Here is a 17,801-nt window from a genome sequence, read left to right as displayed (position 1 = left end):
GGGTTGGGAGAGACTTTAAAACTTGCACATGCAAAAGTAACACAGGGACATTTCTTAAAGATGTGAAGAAGGATCTGGTTTAGCTGATTTACAGATTACTGATATATATCAATAAAAATAGCTTCATGTCTGAGGATGGATGTGCACAGTTTATATAAATAGACATGCACACACTAAGCAATTGTGAATGAACTTCTAGAAATTTCTACTATTTTATTGGTCAAATCTTATTTTCAGCCACTTCCTAATATATCCTAGCACTTTCCTTGGCATACAGTAGGTGGTCAAAATAATAAAAATAAAAGTGACAAAATAGATCAATCCTAACTATTCCTTCTATTAATGATAAAGTCTTCACAAAATTGTAAAAAGGCTAGAAATATTGAATAAATAAAAAATAGTTATTGTGCTGGATTGAAAGGAAACAGAGGTGATTTTTGTTTCATGATTTTTTTTTGTTGTAATATGTTCTTCAAATGAAAAAACTATATACTATCTTTTATATATTCTTGGTCTTATAAGTGTTGCTCTTATTTTCCAATTAGTCAATCTAATGGGCATCATATCATACAGTTCTTTTAAATGATACTGACTAGTTAAATGCACAACAGATACTCAATAAAATATTATTCATTTATTATTCTGGATTATCTTTAGAATTAATTACTAAAATATAATTTATTACTAAGAGAATATTCTCTGTTTTTCCCCTAATCCTTTGGAAGGGCACCAAAGGATTCTTTTCAATGATTGTTCCATCTCCTTATAAGCCGGATAAACAGCAAAAAATATCTCTAGTTTATAGTCCAAGAAATTGAGGGAGGAGGTAAGTGGTTCAGATCCCATCTTGCCTAGGAATAGCCTTAGAAAGAGAATTTATATCCACTTTCAACATGATCATCAAAGATAACGAAACAAAAACAACAAAATCTAAACAACAGATAATATCCTTTTAACAATCATCTATAGAGCTATACAGCAGGAATTCCCATTAGGAATATCTTCCCTTTGAGATAAAGCTGCATAGGGTCTCCCTGGAAAAACAGTAATGCTTTAGGGCAAAAGAGCCTGACGCAGCAGTTTCACTGAGACTACAATTAGTCACAGCCTGGCTATGCTGAGGCCAGTTCCTTGGTCCTTGCTAGTATTTACTAGATATAAACAAGACCAATTGGTTTCAGCTTCAGAGTGTGAAATAGTCGGATTCCTATAAACGAATTTCTGCTATCAATACCAAAGAAAGGGCTGATTAAATTAATCCATAAACTTTGGGAGTTCTTGAAGAGGTTGGTTAGGAGACAGCTCAACAAATCCAAATGTGAAAACTGCAGCATCATATTAATAGACTTGTCAATTATCTATTTTAAAAGGTCTCTTCAAATTCAAATTTCTAAGATTAGGGTACATGATAAATCTGAATGACTCATATATTATACAAAAAGTCTATTATTTGTACAAAGTACATGATACATAAAAAACAAAATAGAGAGGAAAATAAGAAAAAAGCAATCCAAACAGAGGCTGAAATGGGTTAAAAAATTAAGACAGTTTCTTGAAAAAAAATTTATCTGTAAATTTTTTCACCAGGATTTTATTTCCTTCCTACTCATTAGACGTAGAAGACCGAAGCCAGTTACTGTGCAGACAATGGCCACTACTTTTTGCTGAGATATAAATGGAATTTGCAGGCACAAAGCTACTGATAATTACAGCCACCTACAGAACAATCCCCACAAAGAAATCCTCTAGTTTCTGGGAGAGAATTCCCCAACACAATTTGCAATTAAAATATGTAAAGGAATTTGCCTTAAAAATGTGCTGATTATATAGAACTTCAGAGGCTTCATGGGAGTGAGATGAACAAAGCAAGTAAGAAACAGAAAGATAAGAAATAAAAAACTATGCCAGGCGTGGTGGCTCATGCCTGTAATCCCAGCACTTTGGGAGGCCAAGGCAGGTGGATCACTTGAGGTCAGGAGTTCGAGACCAAGCTGGCCAATGTGGTGAAACTCTGCCACTACTAAAAATACAAAAATTAGCCAGGCGTAGGGGCGGGCACCTGTAATCCCAGCTACTCAGGAGGCTGAGACAGGAGAATTGCTTGAACCCGGGAGGCGGAGGTTACAGTGAGCTGAGATCGCACCACTGCACTCCAGCCTAGGCAACAGAGCAAGACTCTGTTTTGAAAAAAAACAAAAAACAAAAAACTAACGATGTAAGTTCAAAACAATGAACCAAAAGCCAGTGTAGGAAAAAAAAAAAGAAACTTGAACAATCAAAATAAAGTGATTTATGCTTCAACTGATATGACAGTGGCACCACCAGCAAAAGTATAAACTAAGATTAATATTCAAAGCTGTACCTGGACATCTCACTGTGCCTGTACCCCACTTCATGCCAAAAAATATATATGTGACTCATTAATGGCTGTGACACAAAAACTAATTTTTATATTGGTTGTTTGGAGACTGTATGCATTTCCCACCTCCCATCCATCCAGGCAGTCCTCTATTTATAACCCACAGAAACATTTATTATGTGCTTATGTGATAGCTATTACATTTTCCTAAAGAAAAAATGTTATAAATGACAATTGGCTCCAGATGACCACAAAAAAGGCTATGTAATTTATAATATTAATAAACAATCAGCCTGAGTCATGGGCCTTCATGGAGTCACAGAGGACTCCATGATACAGAAGGAAAGGGTAAGCAGAATAAAAAAAAGAATCTTTATTTTCCTTTTCTGTACAGGGCTGGGCCCAAGCACACTTTTGAAAAGCAGGTGGAGGACACTTTTCCTGTCCTGTCCCTCTCTGCCAGATCTCATGCCCTTCACTAACCTTATCTTCAGTGCCCTTGTGCTGCTTTAAGTCCCTGAGTAGATATGTGCTTCTACACAGTATTCTGATTTCTAAAATTATGTATTTTTCCTTTCTCCACCCAATGAACACCTTAATTTTCTGAAAGTAGTTGATCTCAACTAGAGTCTAGCACAAAAGTGATGGGAGGAAACTACTTCACAATAAGGTGGGCATGACTGATAGCCTCCTAACACATACATTTTATGTTTATATATACACACACATTTATGTATAAAAAATACATATGATACATATAAAAGATACGTATTTTTCCTTTTCTTCAAATACAAATGCTTACTAAATCAAATCTTTGGGAAATATAACAAAATAAAAATGAAAAATTTAAGACTGTAGAAAAACTTTATTACTCAGTAAAAAATGACCAAGTAGGAGGTTTAGCCCAGGAAGTCTGCTTCCAGAAACAGTTTGTTAGTCATGCTTTTCATCCCTTCTTCTATTTCTGTATCCAAGGATTCTATAAATAATCCAATTAAAAAAATCAAAGTAGGTGTAAGGGGCTCTGATCATAGCAGACTGGAGGCAGACGCAGCCATATCAGTAAGTGCCTAAACTGTAAAAATGCAAATATATTACAGATACAAATTAGGATTTTATTGCAGTCTCCCTCCCCAGTTATTTTGCTGCATAAAAGGATTTGTCATAGAACTCTTTTAATCTCAAACTTTCTAGTACTATCATTAGGTTTCAAAAAAAATTCAATTAACACAATGCTTTTTCAGGAGAAAAATCTTTTTAGATGAAAGATATAAAAAGATATATATTATATATATGAAAAATTACATGAATGTGTATATATATATTTAACAGTAGTTTGTTTCAAAGGGAAAAATATGTATTGATGCTTCAAAATGTAATATGTAAGGAAGAAATGATTAATTTCTGGGCAAAGCTTTTTATTTGTCAAGAAAAAAATCAGAAAATCTTATATTATGATTGGATGTGATGTTAGCTGGGCTTGTCCATGTAAATAGAAATGTAAGGGATCTGCAAATGTTCAGAATACTTCCTTTTCCACCTGTGCTTCTATCTTTTTTTTTTTTTTTTTTTTTTTTTTTTTTGAGACGGAGTCTCGCTCTGTCTCCCGGGCTGGAGTTGCAGTGGCCGGATCTCAGCTCACTGCAAGCTCCGCCTTCCGGGTTCACGCCATTCTCCTGCCTCAGCCTCCCGAGTAGCTGGGACTACAGGCGCCGCCACCTCGCCCGGCTAGTTTTTTGTATTTTTTAGTAGAGACGGGGTTTCACCATGTTCACCAGGATGGTCTCGATCTCCTGACCTCGTGATCCACCCGTCTCGGCCTCCCAAAGTGCTGGGATTACAGGCTTGAGCCACCGCGCCCGGCCCTGTGCTTCTATCTTTTTAATCTTTCCTTTACCTTGACTCTCTATGTGTTCAAGTGTTTATTTTTCTAGCCATTTCCAGGAAAAGGCACATGGGACTTTGTATTTCCAGAGAGAGTTGAGGGATGGAATGGAGAGCAGTCACATTAAACTCTTGGCTCAGAATGCAAACCTTTATTCTGGAAGCTTAAGAAAAAAAATTAAGAGGGATTAATTTTCAGATTCCCAAAATAATAGTTGGTTTTGCCTACAGATTTTAAGTATCTAATTATTCATTCAACATCACCGATTTGTTCTAAGTGTAAACTGAGGTAGTAGCTCTGCTGCTTGAAGAGAAGGGGGCCCCTGCGTGTTTGTTAGACTTTTAAGGGTAATGAGTCAAACTTCATTCTGCAGTCTCACTTAGGCAGAAGCTTCCCCAAATTTTCCTTTCCTCTTTCCATTTAAAGGTTGCTTTTAAGTGGAAATATTGTTAACAATAGGATTTCCCAATGATTTACGTATAAAGAACCAAAGAAACAGATGGACCAAGTAGAAGCCACGCCCCTTCAGCACTCGTGCCTACCTGCTGTGTCTGTTGTCTCTGGATTGCTCTCACTTTGGGAACAGGGCTCTCTCTGGAGGAAGAGGACTGCTGCCGGGACCGGCTCCCATTCTGCACAGGTTCGGCCACCAGGGCTGCGGACGCCACTGACATGCTCCCGGTGCTACGTAAGGAAGCACTATGTGGCAGGGATGGTGGGGCTTTGGCTCGGGCACCTAACCCACCCTGGTCCACTTTTCGGATCTGGGCCTGCCCAGTACTATTTTGTCGTGGCAAAGCAAGAGGTATGTGTCTGTCTGGCACAGTGTGCCGCCTGGAGAAGTCCTCACTCTGAGTGCTACGTTTAGTGAAATCTTCCATGCTGCTATTGCTGGGTCCACTAAGCTTGAAGTCTTCACTGTTACTTTGGCTTCTGGAACTGGCAGTGCTTAGGTTCTCCAAACTGGAATCTATAGAGGCCTTTGGCATTGCTGGAATTGGGTTATTGAGGTGATAGACAGGGTTCTGGAATGACAAGGGCTGAAGGCCACCTGGCTGGTTCAAGGCTGGGTGCAGGGGCCTTCTCACTTGGGGTGCACTTTGGGGAGTGCTCTGGGTTTCCCGCAGCTGTTTGATGCTGGCCACCTGGGTTATGGAAAGCTGGCTTCCGGTCAAGCGTATAGGCACATCAAGCATGACAGATGCATGCTCCACTTGAGCAGCATGAGTGTCCTGGAGGTCCATGAGGGAGACGCTCCGACCATTAGGAAGGCTACTTTCCCTTTCATCCTTTTCAGAATAAGTCATGCTCTGAGAGGAGGCTTGCTGAACCAGCAATAATGTTTTCCCTCTGAAGTAGCTGTCTGTGTTGTCCTGGCTTGGAGATTTTAGTTTATGCAAATCACTGTAGAAAAGGAAAGGACACTTAATTTCTCTTGAGACAACTTCAACATGGCTAAGATGCCTCAATTCAGGCATGTGAACTCCTCTGAAGGTTCTTATGTGGATACATACATTTCTTTGGAAACTCAGATTTTATATAATTAGGGAATTATTACAATTGTTAGAATAAAATCCAGCATTTTTACTTTTTCCCCAAAAGTAGAGAATAACACTGTAGATACCAACCCATCACTGTCTTCAGTTTTAACCAGGATTCCAATAATTTCCTAGTTAGGTTTTAAACCTTCCTGAAATATTCCAATTCATACTTACTTATCTAAACCTTCAAGAGAAGTTCTAAGTACACAACTGCAAGGTCCCTGCTAAAGGCACAAATCTTGCCAATCCATAACACAGTCTAAGCATCAACATTGTATCTACCTGTCCAGCTGACATAGCCAGCTATAAAATGGTTTTCACCGAGGTTCTCCATGGTTTTTGAATGCTATAACGTATAGAAACATGAATTTCATAAAGCCTTTGGTCTTCCACTAAGCAAGACAGAAATTTTAAAAATATGCTGGGGAATATATTATAACTCTCTATACTACCATTCTAGAAAATAAGTTATCCCAGATCTTGTGCATTATAATGACAAATAATTGAACTGCTCTCAGGTCAGATGAGTCTTCAATTGCTCATAATTTTAAACTTGTAAATTCAAAAAACAGGTTGAATATACTTCTGCTAAATCTGAACATTATATTTCTCTGAGATATTGGTCACGTCCTCTCTTTCATACCTGTCAGTGGGGTCTTCAAATATTTTCTGCAGCCCAGAGGAGAGGCTTCCACTGACATTTGGACTGGAGTTATGTTCAGTGAAGCGTCTCAGTTGCTGTTGTATTGGCGTAGGATTAGTCAATGACTTGGTAATATCAGCAAGAACACGAGGGAGAGGCCCCAATTTTGCCACGGTCGCCTGTAGGAAGGAATTTTCACCCTAATTGGATAATAAGCATTGCGACATCCACCATAGATTGTTTTTGGCACAACGATGGCCATTGATGGAGGGGTGCAGGTTGGAGGGAAGGGTAGGTATTTGCATATGGGAGTGGCAGGTTCATAATGCATTGTTATGGAGCAGCAGAACCATGGCGTCGAGATGAATGGAGGAGGCGAAACAGGGTGCAGCAGACATCGAGGAAAGAAAGGAAATTGAAATCAGGATTATGCAAATAAAAATTAAAAGACATGCTCAAAACTACCAAACTAATGCCATTCCAACTAAAATAGACATGCGAAGCAAACTAAATCTCTGGGAGGCTAGTAGATCAAGGTGGGGGAGGGTAGAGGAAGAACCAAATTCCTTCTAACCAAAAGAACTTCAAGACCAGAGGATCAGCTAGTATGATAAACTTTCAAAGAAAAGGGATCATGTGAGAAAAGAAATGCATGCCAACATATAAGAAGGTGCTGCATTCAGGAATCCAGAGTACTGCAGGGCACACAGATGATACTGCCATCCACTATCCCAGTCAATCTCGGGAATCCCGACCCACTGCCAACTGAGTTTCCATCAGAAAGACAATTTTTGTTGTTAATTTAACAATAAAATCAGGTAAACTTTCTCTATGAGATATGTCTAGATGTATTCCTGGTTCCCAGGACCAAACACAGATTAAAAAGGAGAAAGTGTATTTACACAGCAAAGTGCGTTAAAAAGACCTTGATCCTGAATAAACCAAGCCCATTTCACAGGAAAACTGAACCTGCATCCCACTGAGATGCAGTTATTCAACAAAGACTAACTCTTTAATACTTGCTTTATCCATTTCAATCATTTTTTTCTTTAGGGAATTCTTACTCTCATGGGGTCTTAGGGGTCCCCTTCAACTGTCAGTCAGTTTGACATAGCTGCCTTTGGGTCTCTGCCTTCTCAACAATCAACAGACTCTTTTACCCTACTCAAACAGGTATAGATGCCACCAATGCCTTTACTTGCTCAACAATGTTGGGCTATGATTCATATGAAAAGGATTTACCTTTGGCATAGTTGCAACTTAAAACTCTAGCTAGCATTTCTAAAAGTGAAAAAAGGTCCTCGAGAATAAGGAAGAGTTTACTGTTTCCCAAATGTTTTAAGCATTGGAGGACACACTACCACTTATGTTTCCTCAGCAAAATGGCCTTTGTTAATACGTTTTATTCCCCTTCAAATTTTACTGGTATATCACTTTTATTGATAGGAAAATAGAGGAAAACAAATCATTATCACAGAAAAATAACTGTCTTTTGAAGTTATTCTAACATACCACCACACATATTTATAAAATGCCTGTAGCAAACAAAAACATCAATAAATAATTATTGTAATAAGCCTAGCCAAAGTCTATTAGACTATTTTTTACTACCAAATCTATTCCTTTTTGTTAAATTCCATAAGGAAGAAAATGATTGGCATGGTGTATATTTACTTATTAATACGGTACATAATAAAATTCTTAGCAAACAAATGATTAAAAATAATTGTTTTCTGTATTCTTAATTCACATCTGTAAAGAAAAAAACAGTGATTTTTAGCACTAATAATTATATGAAACTCTATGACTTGTATAGTAAAAAAATTTGTTTCATGGGTAAAGTTACTTAAAACATGATAAACCTAGTACTTTCTTAGCTAAATCTATACTTTTATTAGAAGTTACTATATGAGGTTTCATCTTATCCTGTTAGACATGCATAAGGCTGTATATACCAATATATTAGTTTCTAATAAAGTTTTCAGATATGCACTCTGTATATATAAATTTAGAGAAATATACTCCATTAATTCAGATAAATATTAAAAACATATATTAATAATGTCATGGTTTTCTAGAATTTCATGGTTGTCGGTCCCATATGTTACTCAGAAATGATGACCACTCTCAGATTTCTAGGGTAAAAGGTTGCTTTCAATTAGCAGAAAGAGTGAGTGCTATCACTCCATAGGTACTTTCCAGAATTCAGGTACATTAAAGTCTCTATCTTCCGTCAACCTACTTTACCTTATCAAGTTGGGAAACTACTTCCCACAGTAAGGAATGCAAAACTGAAAGCTCTCGGCCCAGATCAATGTAACCATCAAAGCCTGGGGTGTTTGAGATGGTGTCTGGATTAGAGATCTCCAAAAGAAAGCGCTTCATTCCACCCCATTCATGTTCTAAAAAATCATTCATGAATGCCATGTATTCCTCTTTGTTACCAAACCTGAAGTAGAGGATGAGAAAATGAGAAAGAACATATTCAAGAGAGAGATGATCATTTTGCTTTGACTTTACACAGAATTATGACATTTTTTTTTAATTTTGTGGAGGGAATGACTAATTTATTATCTATAAGTAATAAATGCTATAACATACTTTCTTAATATCACTTTAATATTCCAATGCTTTGAATAGCTTTCTATTCTCTAAAGGGTAAAGCCAAACCTCTTTTTTTTTTTTTTTTACTTCTGGTATTTGAATTTCTCTGTAATATAGGCCTCACTTACCTACCAAATGCTCACCAGTACAAACCTTCAATACTGCTAGTTTCTTCAAAGTCTCCCAAATATATTATACATTTTTGTCTTCTCCAAGCTTTTGCCCATGCTATTTACTTGCACTAGAGAAAAACTTCTTTCCTTTGCCTATCTAGATTCTACCTATCTTCAGGGCCTAGTTTAAGTCCATAAAACCTGTTCCAAAATAAAATATAAATATTTTTTAGCTCAAATATGGATAAATATGTGTATTTCTGCATTGGCTTATATATAAATTATACAAAATTAAAATAGTACACCTCTAAAAAGCCACTATTTATACTAGAAAACAATCTGCTCGTTTTTTTCTTCTTCAATACATTGCTAATAGAAACTTGTTTTTAAGCATCAATATTGAATAAATCTTGGTCAATTTTGTAAATGTGAATTCCTTCCCAGACATTTCTTTAACTTATTTTCTATAAATTATAAAAATAACATAAACTTACTGAAAAAAGTTTGAAACAATGAAAAGTAGAAAGAAAAAAGTGTGGATGTCTCATTCAAGCTACCCAAATATATCTGCTGTTTATATTTTAGTACATTTCCTTCCCAACTGTTTTCTCCTAATTTTCTTTTGAAAAATTTTAAACCTACAGAAAAGTTGAAAGAATATACAATGAATACCCATATGCCTTTCATCTACATTAACCAACTGTTATTTTTGCCAAGTTTGCTTTCACACCCTCTCTTTCTATACAGATTTTTTTTTTTTCCTTTCTGGAACCATTTTAAACCAAGTTGCAGACATCACCTCTAAATAGTTTAGTGTCCATTTCTTCAGAATAAGGAATATCTCTTACATAAACCAATGCCATTATCACACTAAAACTTTTAAAAACACTATTCACGAATTATCTTATCTACAGTCTATATTTAAATTCCACTCATTGCCCCCAAAAGGACATATATTTTTTCCAACTTAAGATCCAAATAAGTTTCAAGTACTGCATTCGATCTCTTTTAATCTAGAACAGCCCCCCTCCATCTTTTGCATTTTTCATAAAATTGTCTTTTTTGAAGTGGTCAGGATAATTGTCTTAAGACAATGTAACCACATAATTTGTCTTTTCTTCCCAACTTTTTTTATAGTTAGATTCATATTGCTGGGGTAACAGTATACATACCACTTTTTATTCTGCCCTTTTTTTCCCTACTAAAGCATTTTTATCAGCACTTTTAATTTAATTTTCTCTTAATGCTCTATATTATTGGATAGTCTTTGTAAGCAGCTTGTAGTACCTGCAAATATTCCATTGAATGCATGTATCATAGGTTACTTAACCACTCCTCTACGAAGTGATTATTTAACTTGTTTCCAATTTTTTGCTATATTTATTAATATCACAGTGAAAATCTGGTAACATGAGTGATGAGGTTCCCAACCCTCATCCAAATTTTAGGCTTCGAGTATTTTTTAAACTGTGTTTTTAAAGTGGTTACAATAGTATCACCTACTTGGCAAAGTTGGCCAGGTTCTGAATGACCTTGGCAATAAGAGTTAGAGTCCGAGATGTGCGGTCATCAGGATACTCCTGCATAAGGTTGAAAAGACTGGGAGACATAATGGCTGGACACAAAAAACGGAGAAATAATGAGGCACTGATGAGCCTCTCGCTGATGTCTTGCTTGCCACGGTTCAGGCACTGCTGCTTCCATGATGCAAACACTTCTTTCAACTCACGAGGGAAAACACTAGGGAAGGAAAAAAGTACCAAAACCTCTAAACACAGTACCAGAACCCAAAGCACAAGTGATTCCACCCTGATCCAACATATCTCTGCTTAAGAGTCAGGCTGTGAGGAGGACCTAGTAGAAATTCTGGGATGAGGTTTTACCTGATTCATGGCTGAGAGGCGGTGGAAAAATTCACAGAGGCCAGATGGAGACTGGAAACCCAAGGCTACAAAACTCTGGATTAGTTTAAATTTAGTTTTGCAAAGTGGGAAAATGGCATGAGGCTCCTGACTAAACCATCTGGTTTAGTATAACTCACCATAGTCTCTCTAAAGACTGTTCATCAAAAATCTTCCAAAGTTTCACCAATTGCTAGAGTTAGTGCAATGATCAAAATTCATGAACACATCTGTTCAACACTAGTAAATATTTTAGAAATAAAAAGAAATACTTTTGGTATTAGAGGCTATAGTACTAATATTCTGGGGAGAGATTATATTTATGTAGATAGCCAGTTAAAAAGTACTTCTGCTTACAATGGAGATTTCAATTTTAGATGGGACTGTATTCGGGAAACTTTCAATTTCTCTCCAAGACCCTCCCCTTTGGTTGTAAAATAATTGTTAACATTGTGATGACTTTTACATGAAAAGATGTTCCACAGGCAGAGGATGAGATAAGCTCACCAGTAAGAGTTGATGATCTTGCAGAAAGCCAGCTCACAGCACATTTTCAGGTTGCTCTGATGGTCTATCAGTTCACTAGATGAACATTTGCTGGGATCCACTTCACAGTTCTCATCTGACTCATACAAAGCTTTGATAAACTCCCCTATTAGAAGAGAGAAGATGAAAATATAGCTATAAACAGTGTCTTCCTGAATATAATAAAAGGACTTATGATTTCTGTCCTAAAATGTATAATGGGGAATTCTTTTCTAGATCTGACAGGGAGGGCACAAAAGATGGCCCATGAAGCCTCATTGCTTTGGAACCCAAGAGTTGTCACATCCTACATACCATGTTTATTTTTCTTATCCTGGAAGTGGAATAACAGCAATCACTAACATCATCGTCATAGTATTTATAAAAATGGTAATGATACTACTAAAAAAATGTATTAAACTAAATATATGTTTAATTAGTCATAAACTCGTTATTTGTTTTAAGGCTCGCTCTACTTAGGGGACTATTATTGTTATTGCAGAAGAACAAATGACCCAAGCTTGATTGAATAGTCCACTGAAGGTTTTAAGTGCTAATGTTGGTGCCAAATACAGATGCAAGTAAGGTTCTCTATGCTTACCTCTTGTAACGGAGACAGTCATTCAACACTGCACAATATTACAGCAGATCTCCTTACATAATCTGTATATGCTTTTCCATATAAATTTAGTTTAGAAGCCCTGTTCATATGGCCTATGTTCTAGAAAGATACACCCACTATTCCCTGAAAGAACAAATTCCTACCTTACCTGTTTATCCTCTAGTACACACCATAGCTTGTATATCTTCGACTACTTCGTATTTCATATTGTTTGTGTTTGTTTCATTTCTAGGATGAATACCTTTGGAGATTAGGTACTAGGTTTTATTCATGTTCAAATCTTGACTCTTCTGAATAGCTCCCAAAATGTTACAGGTGCTCAATAAATATTTATCAGAGATGGCAGTATGTATTCTTGGTTTTTTATAGGTCTTTATGAAAGAGGAGTGGATCTTTCAAAGATTCTCCTAAATATGCGTTTATTACTTGAGGTTCAGGCTAGTTATAACAGACTTCATGAAAGTGAACAATAATGCCTGCAAAACTAAGTAGCAGCAGCAGCAGCAGAAAGAGCATTTCTATCAAAGCAGTTAGTTTTTAGATAAATGAAAGCTTTTAAAAATACCTGTGACAGGGGATGAGAAGTGATAATTTTGAGGAAAAATGCTTAGAGAACAGGAAACAATGTGGTATACAGAAAGGAAAGTGGTGCACAGAAAAATTAAAGGCACTGAGGTCAGACACACTGACTGTGGGCCTTGGAAAAGTCACTTAATTAGTCTGAGTTTCAGCTGTCTTATTTGTAAAACAGTGTTAATAGTAAACATCCTGCAGAGCTGTGGTGAAGAACAGACATAATGCATGGAAAGCATGTAATATGGCACCTGGCTCTTAGTAGGAGCACCATACAAAAAGTATTTTAATGTAAAAATCATGCAACTTTTGAATAATTTTTTGTCAAGTGAAATGGCCAAAACTAATAAGAGGCTTTTAAAAATGTTACCAATTCTCACAAGATATGTATTCAATATGTTCTCTATGTCTCCTGAGCTATGTTTCCACAAATGAACTTCATTTAAAGAGTACCTAAATTTAAAACTAAGAAATCAGTGTCAAATATCCCATGTAAAAACTGGCCAAACTCTACACCTGTATCCTAAATATTCTGTTTAGTGACTTCTTTTAGGTTATATGTATTCAAGGGAAAAATACTAATATTAATAAAAAACATGAATATTAACAATATTTTTAATTCTTCAAGAAAAGCGCCAGATAGATAACTCCAGGGACCAGAAGTAAATTAATTGTCTATAGTACCAGCATAAAAAGTTTTTGTCCCTGATTATTACATATTTAAAATGCTCCAAAATAGAAAAATAATACTTTAACTGTTGAAACAATAACCAGTGTTTGAACATGTAGAATGTACCATATTGAAAGGAGAGGCTTTTATTGATTTGTAACTAGAAGGTGCTTAACTGATCAAAATTACCAAGAGAGATTAAAAAACCCACTTGTTTGCCTTCTTGCATTTGAAAAAAACCAGAGCCAAAGGGGGTGCTTGTTATGTTGTTTACATGTTAAGTTTGTGCCCAGAATGTTCTATGACGTATTTTCTATGTAAATCATTAAGTCATTATTATCTAGCATAAAAATTACACATGTAGGAATAAGTCAACAAGGATGGACATATTACTGCTGAAAGGAATTTGCCTCCATTGCTAAAAGTGGAAATCAGGTCTTCTCAGGGCTTTCTTTTGTATATCTCACAGATAGTATTTCCTGTGTGTCACAGGATACCAAGGTGCAATCTGATTTCAAATGGAAAGGTAAAATAGGATAACAGATGGAAGATTTAAGTCTAAACAATGCAGAGTCTGTGCAGAAAGAGTAACGCTTTAATTAAGATAAGGACTGGCTAAGAAGCAGACAGATATTGTACAATATTACTGGCACCTTTTAAAATCAATTCTCTCTGAAAATTCTTCAAGCAGTCTGGAAACAGCATCTATTTTCTGCCCAAAGTATATGAAATATAGCAAAACTTTAATGAGAAGACAATACAGCCCCTGTCCTGAAGAAGCTTACCAATTAATTCTGTTTATGCTCTTAGAAGCAGCAGCCATTTTTACTACTGTGGCCCTTGCTCTTGGATTATAAATATTATTACAGAGATTTCTGAGGGGTTACTTGAATTTCTTCCCATATCCACTGAATTAATTTTCATGCCTCATTGAGCCTATCGGCCATTTAATCATTCACTGTCCTATCAAAGGACTGGTACCCACTTTTCGTTTTGGAAATTATTTCATTCAGAAATTCTGTTTAGCAGACTGAATTTTCAAATACGAATATTTGATTTCAAAGAAGCAGGTAGTCAATAAATATTCACTCCTATCTCCATAGAATGGAGAATACGGTTTGAGATGCTTTTTTGTTTTTTGGTGGACTTTTATAACAAAACACAAATCATTAAAGCAAATCATGAGATATAATTTATGACTGTAATAAGCTCTTTATGTAAATGACACTATAAACTTCTTTGTACTTTTCTTAAGCTCTTTATACCATTCTTAATGTCTATATGATTAGAGAAAAAATATGACGATAAACAGGAAGACAAAAAATCTACTTCAGAGCAGAAACTAATTGTAGTAGCTACTATAATGTGTCTGCTTCATGTAAACACACTGATCCTGTTTCTTGAATGGCGACTCACTCTATTCCTTACAGCCTGGCTCCTCTCCTCCTGAAACCAGTGTGAGCGACCAGCAGTGATATTTAAAGTGCCAAATGCAATATCCATTCTTTTTCTTTACCTTCCATAATTTTCTATTGATGCTTTCTTCTCTATTGGTGTCTAGGACTCAGTATTTTCCTGTTTTCTTTCTTTTTGGATGCTCTCTCTTTCTCTGATCACTTCTCTGATTCCTCTTCTTCATTCTACACCATAAACCCAGGTGCACTCTAAGATCTATCCTTGGCCCGGTTCTCTTCCTGCTCTGGTAATCTTGCAGCTTCATTTAACCTCTCCACGTCCGTAAATTAGTCTCAAATTTCCAACAGCCAGCTAGACAGGTATCTTAGATTTCCTATCTAAAACCCCTGAGATTTCCTACTAGAACTTCAAATTGAATATATATGTAATTTCCCCTGTTTCACGCCTACTACTTCTGTGGTTTCTATTCCTGTTAAGAATCTAGTCATCCCCCTAGTCACTCACAAAACCCCACAATTCTCTGTAATATTTGTTCCCTCCTTCCTTCCTACAAACTGAAAAATTTGCCAAGTTCCATCAGTTCAACCTTACTATTTCTCATATCCATCTTCTTCTCTATTCTTACTTGCGTGATTACCCTCATTCAGAGTCTCATTCTTTCTTATTACAATGGCTTTTTTTTTTTTTTTGAGAAGGAGTTTTGCTCTTGTCTCCCAGGCTGGAGTGCAATGGCATAATCTTGGCTTACGGCAACCTCCACCTCTCTGGTTCAAGCAATTCTTCTGCCTCAGCCTCTTTAGTAGTTGGAATTACAGGTGCCCACCACCATGCCTGGCTAATTTTTGTATTTTTAGTAGAGATGGGGTTTCAGCATGTTGGCCAGGCTGGTCTCGAACTCCTGACCTTGGGTGATCCGCCTACCTTGGCCTCCTAAAGTGTTGGGATTACAAGCGTGAGCCACCGCACCCAGCCTACAATGGCTTCTTAATTGATTGGCTTTCAGTAGGCTTTCTTCACCTTTTTTTTAAAGACAAGGTCTTTCTCTGTCACCCAGGCTGGAGGGCAGTGATGTGAACATAGCTCACTGCAGCCTCGAACTCCTGGGCTCAAGCAATCCTCTTACCTTGGCCTCCCAAGTAGCTGGGACTACAGACGTGAGCCACCATGCCTGGATACAACTCGTCTTAGTCTGCTAAGTTAATTCCACTGAAAACACCCTGCTCAAAACTTTCAGTGGCTCTCCAATGATTACTGTAAACTTTAAATCTTCACCCAGGCATTTGAGGTATTCACAAACTGGTTCTAATTATTGTTTAATCTTTTTGTTTATTGTTCACATGTTTCTTTCATGTCTTTTTCTAGCTAAATGGTTTTATTCCACACATTCCTGGTTCTGTTTCACCTCTATGTCTTTTTGTTCATGTGTCCTTTTCCCCATGCTACTTCTTATCTTATCTGCTCTTGCTCAATGTCTATTTTTAACCTTTCTATTCTTCAAACTACATACTAACATAAATGCATTTCACACAGAAAGTTTGACAATTCTATCAGCTGGATTCAATTTTTAAAAATTCTTTGCAAGAACACAGAATGTCTCTTTTTGAGACATTTACTATTACTATTTACACTTACTATTTACAAATAGTAATTTACACTATTGCAAACTCCTTGAGGGTAAAAATCTCTCCAATCATTCAACATATTTTTACTTTCTACTCTTGATAGTCACACGTGGCTGTTGAGCATTAGAAATGGTTTATGCAAATTAAAATGTGTGATACATGTGAAATACACACTGATTTTCAAAAAGAATAAAAAAGTAAAACACCTAATTAATAACTTTTATTCTTTTAAGCCATTAAATAGTATTTGGATATACTGGGTCAAACGAATTATGTTATCAATTTCACCTGTTTCTCTTCATCCTTTTTAATACTGTGACTACTAGAAAATTTAAAATTACTCAAAAAATAAAAATAAATAAAATTACTCACACATGGGTCATATTATATTTCTATTGGACAGTGCTGCTCAACAGTCTGTGCAGGTAGTGGGGATATGGAGGTAAAACAAAGGGCTAGTTTCTTCAAGGAACTCACATCTGCTCTATCGGGATGTATATTAAAGTGACCAGCACAGTGCCTTACTCTAGTGGTTAATGCCTCAATTTCACGACCAAATCTGGAACTGCAAGTGTGTAGCCTAGTCAGCAAGAGCTACTGATTGGACAAAAATTAGTTATGTTAAAAATTCTAGAAACCTCAAAGGCAGAAATTTGTGGGGGAGTTGTGGGAAGTGGCAAGACTTTCTTCACTTTTGATTAGAGTTTTGCATGCATGATAACAAATGTCAGGGTAACACTCTCAAGCCTAGGTAATATCATCAGCATATAAACACCCAACACTTTGGGGAAAACAGACCATCTCAGATCTATCAATGGACACTGCTGATATTACTGTGCATCCTGGAATCATGAGGCTGGGGACCCGGAGTAGCAGTGTATGCTGACAGGGTTTCTGTTTCTACATTTATTGTTATTTCTCCACTGGTGAGTACTGCAGAGACTTCTTATGGCCACGATTCAAACCTTAACACCTGAGTCAACTAGAACTAAATAACATGCAGAATTTGAGCTCAATTCATTTGTCTCATGGGGGTGAAATAACTTAAAATCGAAAGGTAAAGAAAAGAAAATAGATGTTTTTCTCTTTCATACCCAGTGCGTCATGAAGATACTGTTGTCCCACCAACTTGAGGTACTCCTCAATGGATTTGGTGGCAATAGTGTTCTCTCTGAAGATCAAGACATCATGTTCTCCACAACGATCCACCTCAGACATCACCAAGTCAGTCAGAAAATCCTGGTAGAATAATGTTCAATAAGGCAGAAAGCAACTGAATAAATAATATACATTAGAAGAGACTGCTGAAATATCAGACATCCTGGAA

General features: G+C 36.5%; 1 protein-coding gene across 21 annotated transcripts in view; it reads right to left on the bottom strand.

Moving 5' to 3' along the window:
- RASAL2 (RAS protein activator like 2) overlaps positions 1-17,801 on the bottom strand; it is a 389,304-nt gene that overhangs the window by 35,445 nt on the left and 336,058 nt on the right. For 11 of the 21 annotated variants that reach the window (XM_074022720.1, XM_005540084.5, XM_065530237.2 and 8 more), the window contains 6 exons: positions 17,569-17,713; positions 11,554-11,698; positions 10,649-10,885; positions 8,676-8,877; positions 6,429-6,607; positions 4,787-5,648 (listed from right to left, as the gene is read on the bottom strand). In XM_074022720.1, coding sequence (XP_073878821.1) covers positions 4,787-5,648; positions 6,429-6,607; positions 8,676-8,877; positions 10,649-10,885; positions 11,554-11,698; positions 17,569-17,713 — 1,770 coding nt within the window. Of the gene's footprint in view, positions 1-4,786; positions 5,649-6,428; positions 6,629-8,675; positions 8,878-10,648; positions 10,886-11,553; positions 11,699-17,568; positions 17,714-17,801 lie in introns of all 21 variants that reach the window. The other 10 variants (XM_005540081.5, XM_005540082.5, XM_065530266.1 and 7 more) reach the window with 1 other exon arrangement.

Source organism: Macaca fascicularis, chromosome 1 (assembly GCF_037993035.2).
Source record: "Macaca fascicularis isolate 582-1 chromosome 1, T2T-MFA8v1.1".
Classification (NCBI taxonomy): domain Eukaryota; kingdom Metazoa; phylum Chordata; class Mammalia; order Primates; family Cercopithecidae; genus Macaca; species Macaca fascicularis.
This window is presented reverse-complemented; position numbering and strand designations above follow the sequence as displayed.